Raw genomic sequence first — 6,890 nt, forward strand, 5'->3', positions numbered from 1 at the left:
TGGCCACTTTGGGCATGAGCCAGCAGATTCTTTCTCTTTCTCTTAGTAACTCTGCCTTTCCAATAAAAATAAATCTTTAAAAAAAGTGAATAAAAACTGGCACTGCCTCTTCTGCCTGGGCTTCCTTTGCAACACACGAGTGAGACTGAGTAGGGTGGCTTGCATATTTAAGGGGAATGGCATGCTAGTAAAAAAAAGAGAAGGTCAGAAAGCTGAAGCTATGGACGAGTGACGTTGTCCTGGAAGGGCCGCTGGGCTGGTGCTGCTCACCCCTGGGGGTGGATGGGTCTCTGATTCTGTGCTCTGCTGGGAAATGGCGCCTTCCTGTGCAGCCGCAGCTCCCGGCAGAGGATCCCCAGTCTGCAGAAACATTCCCAACCATCCCAATCTTCAAAATCTGTCCTATGTGTCTCTCCGTTCCAACAGAAACACGCCTACGATTCGCGTAAAGCCCTGAGTTCCTGGATCTCTGATCTCATCCGGCGACTGAAGTTCTTCGGTACCTGGGCCACCAAGGCTTTCGCTGCGATACACAGTCGGTATGCCCGAGAGCTGCTTCTCCCTGGTTGGTGTACACAGCTCCACCAATCCCAGGCCTGATCCCTTTGTGTGCTCCTGGTGGCATGTGTGCCTAGCAAGGGAGGGATTCTCAACTGGGTTTAGGATGAGGAAACTCAGAGACTTCAATGAGCAGCCTCAGGCCCTGTCACTCTGCTCTGGGAGACTGAGAGGATAGAACCTGGTGTGTTTCTCCTGCCGTTTTTCCCATCGTGTGCTGAAAATCCAGCAGGGAGCAGCAGGGAAGGAAATGATGAACAGTTCACGTAGTTCTCGAGTGCTTTGTGTCATAATGAATTTAGCGTGGAAGACCACGAGAGGCAGACACTGCCAGGTGCCTAGTGGTGCGGCATGCATGGTTGAGAGAGGACTGTTCCCACCAGATCGCTTCACTTCCCAGTGGTTCTGATGTGCAGTAGCGTTAGCAGCAGCCCTAGTGTAGAGCTGGGGAAACTGAGGCACCACGGCTTCCGGTGGCTCATCCAGGGTATCACTGCTCACAAGTGGCATTGATGAGATTTGAACCCAGACTGTCTGGTGCCCAGCCTGGCCCGGGCTCTGTCTTTGGTACCTGAGCTGGAAGGGAGTTTGGAACACAGAGTAGATACAGACACCTGACATGAATGTTTAGGGGTCCTCCTAGAGGAGTTTGTGAGATCCCCTGCAACTGTTCCCCCCAGCTGTCATTGCCTCACTGGTCACCCAAGTGGCAAGCAGCCCAGTGATCCTGCTTTTGCATCCCCCTCCCCAGAGGCAGGAGTCCTGACCGGGAGGCAGTTGGGCTGAAGTGTGAAAGAGAACACTGGGAGGGACAGGGAGACACCGCCAGGTCTCAGGGCTAACGGCCCGCGTGTGGGTCCGCCTTTCAACAGGTCCATGAGCTCTGTCTCGTCTCGGTCGCTGTCTGTCCCGTTATCTAGCCAGACCTCCAGACCCAGAGCTGACCCGGGAAGCAGCTCCTGTGAAGGGTTTCCGGCCCGATACTGGCTGCCCGCTTTCTTCTTTCCGCAAGGTGAGTGTGAGCACAGCAAGGCCCAGGCAAGGCTGCCCACGGTCCCCCTGCTGCCACTGCCGCTGCCCTCCTCTGCTTCAGAAGGAACCCAGACAGCGACCCCTGCGTCCCCACGGCCTCTGGCCTGCACTAGGATAGACTCTCTGCTTCCTCCGCCTACCTCCTCCCCCACCCCATCTCCTCGCATCCCCAGACAGGCCACTCTGTGCCTTGGCAGGTCCTTTGCCCGGCTCTCAGCCATGGAGTCTGCACTAGATCAGTACTAGACCCTCCCACCACAAAAGGCCTGTGCAGGGAAGTGGGGTTGGGTGCCTTCTTATGAACTTGATTCTATGCCGTGGCTAATCAGGCATGGATCCCTGTACCAAGACTGGGTGCCTGAATGTGTGCTGGGGCCTGGATTTGCCTGCTCAGCACAGTTGTCCAGCAGACAGAAATTACCAGAGAGAGTTCCAACAGTCTGTGGTCAGTCAGTGTCAGGGGACTTGTCCAGAGGCCACCTTGGACTTCAGGCATCAGGTCTGTATGGCTCACTGTGTGTGTCTAGCACTTAATGTAGCTTCCAACACCAAGAAAAACTATTTGAAAAATGAATGAGTGGCTTGCTGAATTCAAATATGAATGAATCAATATTTAAGGGCATAAAACAAGGGAGCCATTACCAAGGGCCAGAAGAGGCCACTACAGGAATAGCTTCAAAAAAGTTATTTAAGTTATATTTATTGGAAAGGCAGAGTTTACAGAGAGAAGGATAGAACAGAAAGATCCTCCATCTGCTGGTTCACCCCCAAAATGGCCCCAACAGCTCCAGCTGAGCCAATCCAAAACCAGGAGCCTCCTCTGGGTCTCCCACACAGGTGCAGGGTCCCAAGGACCTAGGCCATCCTAAGCCTGCTTTCCCAGGCTACAAACAGGGAGCCAGAAAGGAAACGGAGCAGCTGGGACACGAAAGTGCCCTTATGGGATTCCAGCACATGCAAGGTGAGGACCCAGGCACTAACCCATTGCACCAGGCCCCAGAGACAACTTCTAAAATGAAACTTGAAACTTGCTGCCAGGTACAAGCACCCAAGTAGGAATGAGGAAGAGTTACCAGCACTTACATGGCACTTGTCCCAAGCCAAGCACTGTTTAGTTCTCAAGGCAATCTTTCGGCCTTGTTTCTGTAATCATCCCAATTCTCAGATACAGAAATCTTGGCACAGAACAATTAAGAATATTTTCAGGGGCCAGTGTTGTGCTGCAGTGGGCTGGACTGCCACTTGGGAGGCCAGCATCTGGCATCAGAGCACCAGGTCGAATCCCAGCTGCTCCATTTCCAATCTAGCTTCCTGCTCAAGCACCCAGGAAGGCAGCAGGTGATGGCCTGGGTGCTTGAGCCCCTGCCACACATGTGGGAAGCCTGGATAGAGTTCCAGGCTCCAGACTTCAGCCTGGCCCCATGTGGCTTTTCTAGTCATTTGACAGGTAAGACAGCAAAAGCAAGTTCATTCTCTCCCTCCTTCCCTTCCTCCCTTCCTCCCTCCTTCCCTCTTTCTCTCCTTCCCTCTTTCCCTACCTGCCTTCTTCCCTCTCCCCTCTGCGTGTGTGTGTCCTTCTGTCTGTCACATTTTCAAATCTTTTTTCTTTAATACCCAAAGTAATGCTCACTAGTTGTATGACTTTGGAGGAAAAAAAAAACCCACAAGTGACTAAGCCAATATTGCTTGACTTCAAATGTCAAATATTTAACCTCTGCCTGGGACCAGTCTTGTTAGAGAAAATCCCAGCCAGAGAGCAAAGGGGCAGAGCACGTTTGAGATGCCAGATGTTTACTGCAGACCAAGCAGAAGCCCCATGGAGGGAGGAGGATGCAGGATGCAAGCAGGAAAGATGGCAGGTCCCAGGAGCTAGGCAAGACACGCAGAGGGAATTGGCCCTGTCCCAGGGCAGCAGCAGCCCCAGAAGTGCCTGGAGAAGAGGCCATGCTGCAACAGCTGCAGGACCAAAGAGGGGGCTTGGGAAAACCAGGACGGGGTCCAGGGCCTTGGGGAAGCTGCTTTATTCTGCCAGAAGAGCTGGACTCCACATTTGGAAGCATGGGGTGTGGGGAAGGGAAGGTTGCATATGACTCTCCAGGGCCTCTGGCTTGCAGAGCTGAGTAGACACTGGCATTTCGTTAAGTAGGGAGCCGGTGAATGGGCACGAAAGTGATTAAGTTTGTGGGGTTCACATTGCCCAGTGTGGCTTTGTGTGTCTTCCTGAGAAAGACTAGCACCCTGGGTCTGGGACCCCACTCCTGGGACCAAGAGGGTGAAGTAGGATGATGAGTCAGGATGAAGTCAGAAGTGGATGGGGTGCTAGGAACTAGAGCCATAGCTGGAGGTGGGAGAACTGGAACCCCAAATAGGCTCATGCCACTGGACAGCCAGCAGCACCAGGGTAGGAGGGAGGTACAGAGTCTCAGCCCAGCCCCAGCCCCAGCCCTCCCTGACCTCACTTTCATCTCTTCTGTCTCTTGACTCCCCTCCTCAGGAGTGTGAGGGGTGGGTGTGGCTGGTCCTGCAGGAGCCCCCTGAGGCCCGAGGGCACTGATGGTATGTTTTCTCCAAAGCCTTTCTGACTGCGGTGCTCCGAGACTACGGGAGGGCTCAGGGCATCTCAGCCGACGCCCTGACCTTTACCCACCACGTGATTCCCAATGACGACACCACCAGTGACCAGGAGCTCTCCCCAGTCGTCCAGAGGGAGCTGGACAAAGTCAAGAGAGCCTTTAAGGTACGGAGTTCTTGAAAAGACAGGGAAGGGATAATCACTCGTTGGTCTGGTCATCCATTCCCCAAGCTTTGTCCCAGGCACAAAACTTCTGTTTGGCAAAGGCAAATCACCATCATGGGGTACTGGCACCTGTTGGGGTACTGGCAGCGCAGTCTCCTTTTTGTTATTTAAAATGCCTGAGCCTCACTCAAGAAAAGGCAGAGCACTCCTGAGCAGCACAAGCGGTCCTAGGGGGTGGTCCTCCAGGGTGGGCATCCACCAGGGCTCACCTGGAGCAGAATGTGGGGGTTCCCCTGCCCACCCACAGTCAGCGTTGGGCTCATCGCAAACTGAATACACAAAGTACCTCAAAAGGTCACAGAAGTGGAACTAAAAGGTAAGTTTGTTTTGATGCAAAAATCCCTGCACCTATTTTCCATGAACTAGACCCCTTTGCAATCTGAGTAACGTTCCCAAGGCCCAAGAGTCCCCAGAGACCGCCCCACCACCACCACCGTTGGGGCTGGCACTGCTGCAGTCCCGGCAGGTGCTGACTGCTTGTGGCACTGCTGTCACTCCCTCCTCCAAAAGCTTGGCGTTTTCCTGCTCGAAATGGCCTGTCACTTCAGGATCTGCTTGGTGCCCATGTAGGGGAAGCAGAAAGGATTCAACTAGGACTCAGAGACAACACACCTTGGGTGGAGATGGGCCTGTGTGAGGAGGCAGTCCAGGCGGGCAACTTCTTGCCTTGAGAACCTCTGCCTCCATTTCCCCTCCTCCTCAGGGCCCAAGCCCACCTGGCAATGGGGTCCATGTATTCGGCTTATTCCTCGAGGGAGCAAGGTGGAACCCTGAAGAAAAAACGCTGGAAGACTCGCTGCCTCTTGAGATGTGCTGTGATTTCCCAGACATATACTTTTTGCCGACCAAGGTAACTGGTCAGCCGTGTATCAGAAACTGCTAGACCACCAAGCCGTCCCTCAGGAACACAGGACCCATTCTGGTTCCTGTTTCCCACAGCTGCACAAGGGAGGGTTGATCTATTTCAGGTAACAAGCAACATTTTTAATGAATCCCCAAATGGGGTGGCTGTGGGGAGTGTAGCTACACCTGGAATGCTGGCTTCCCGCATCAGAGCACTGGTGCGAGTCGCAGCCCCTCTGCGTTAGATCCCTGTTGACACTCCCGGGGAGGAAACAGAAGATGGTCCAAGTGCATGGGGCCCCTGCCACTCACATGGAAGACCTGGGTAATTTCAGACTCCTGGTTCAGACCATTTAGGAAGTGCACCAGCAGACGTAGCATCTTTGGCATTCTTTCAATCTTAAAAAAAAAAAAAAATTAAAAGCCTAAAATACAGCTCAAATCCAAAATAGAAGCTGTGCTTAAAGCCATTATGACTACTCAGGAATATACTCATAAAGTTATGATCATCTTTGTTTTCGAAGATATATCTTAACAGCAGTTGAAAGAGAGGTCTCTCATTTGCTGGTTCACTCCCCCAACTGATTGCAATGGCCTGGATCAGGTATGCCATATGGGTGGCAGAGGCGCAGCTCTTGAGCCATCCTCCAGTTTTCCCAGGCACCTTAGTAGAGCTGGATGGGAAGTTGGTCATGTGGGATGCCAGCAACGCAGGTGCCAGCTGAACCTGTGGCACCACAAATGCCTACTTCCATAATACTGCTGAACATTCCCCAGACATGATTTCCATATGTACTTACCATATTATAACAAATGAACAATCTTGTAACAAATTCCCTAAACCTACCTTATGCAAAACACAAGATACTGGTTTGCATGAACTACATAATTTGACTATTGGACTTTTTTCTTTTAAAAGATTTCTACAGAAACAGCAGATTCTTCAGGGCAAATGGATGCAGAGCGGTGTACTTTTGAATGCCCAGTTTACCAGACACTTAAGAGGTCCAAAGTTTTGACTACTGGTTCCCCAACTAACTTTGTAACTTCAGTGTATTTGCCAACAAAGAAACCTTCCAATCACTGGATCACAATGCAGGTTGCCTTACTGTGTGAGAATGAATGAAAAATAAACTTTGTAGTGGCAAACCATTTGAACTTTGACTCTAACAAGATTTGCATGTTTCAAGGTAGTTGGCACACTCCAGGAGAGCAGTAGTGAGTTCAGCCAGGCTGGACCCATGCAGTGTATATGAAACCTTCCCACAAAAGCAGTACTGTTCACCTTTGCCTTGGGAACCATGGCCCTAAAGGTAAGACCATTGTGTTTTAAGAACCATGACAGAAAAGAAGTGCAAAGATCTAATCCTGTCAGTGGCTATGTATGTGTGTGAAGTCTTGGTCCTTAGTGTCTTGTGTTCATGAATAGGTTAAGGACAATCTTTAAAAAAAATTGTCTTTAATTGTAAAGTCAGATTTACAGAGGAGAGGAAGATCTTCTGTCCATTGGTTCACCCCCCAAGTGACAGAATTTTAATCCAGTTATGGTGCCTGGCCTTGGTACCTTTTGGGAATTAATTCCGTTTCAGGGGTGGAGCCCTGGTCCTGGTGTTCCCATCCCTTGTTGCTTCCCAGTGAAGACTCCTTGTGGGTGCAGGAG

At 51.4% G+C, this 6,890-nt stretch overlaps 1 protein-coding gene across 1 annotated transcript in view; it reads left to right on the plus strand.

Annotated features, from left to right (window-relative positions):
- The window catches only part of LOC121167455 (dynein heavy chain 14, axonemal-like), a 404,109-nt gene extending 397,724 nt beyond the window's left edge, over positions 1 to 6,385 (plus strand). Inside the window, exons 84-88 of the mRNA XM_040996873.1 lie at positions 427 to 539; positions 1,431 to 1,570; positions 4,164 to 4,327; positions 5,091 to 5,237; positions 6,150 to 6,385. Coding sequence (XP_040852807.1) covers positions 427 to 539; positions 1,431 to 1,570; positions 4,164 to 4,327; positions 5,091 to 5,237; positions 6,150 to 6,356 — 771 coding nt within the window. The 3' untranslated portion in view covers positions 6,357 to 6,385. The remainder of the gene's footprint in view (positions 1 to 426; positions 540 to 1,430; positions 1,571 to 4,163; positions 4,328 to 5,090; positions 5,238 to 6,149) is intronic.
- The last annotated feature ends 505 nt before the right edge of the window (positions 6,386 to 6,890 follow it).

This window comes from Ochotona curzoniae, unplaced genomic scaffold, assembly GCF_017591425.1.
Source record: "Ochotona curzoniae isolate NIBS_2020 unplaced genomic scaffold, NIBS_Ocur_1.0 patch371, whole genome shotgun sequence".
NCBI lineage: Eukaryota > Metazoa > Chordata > Mammalia > Lagomorpha > Ochotonidae > Ochotona > Ochotona curzoniae.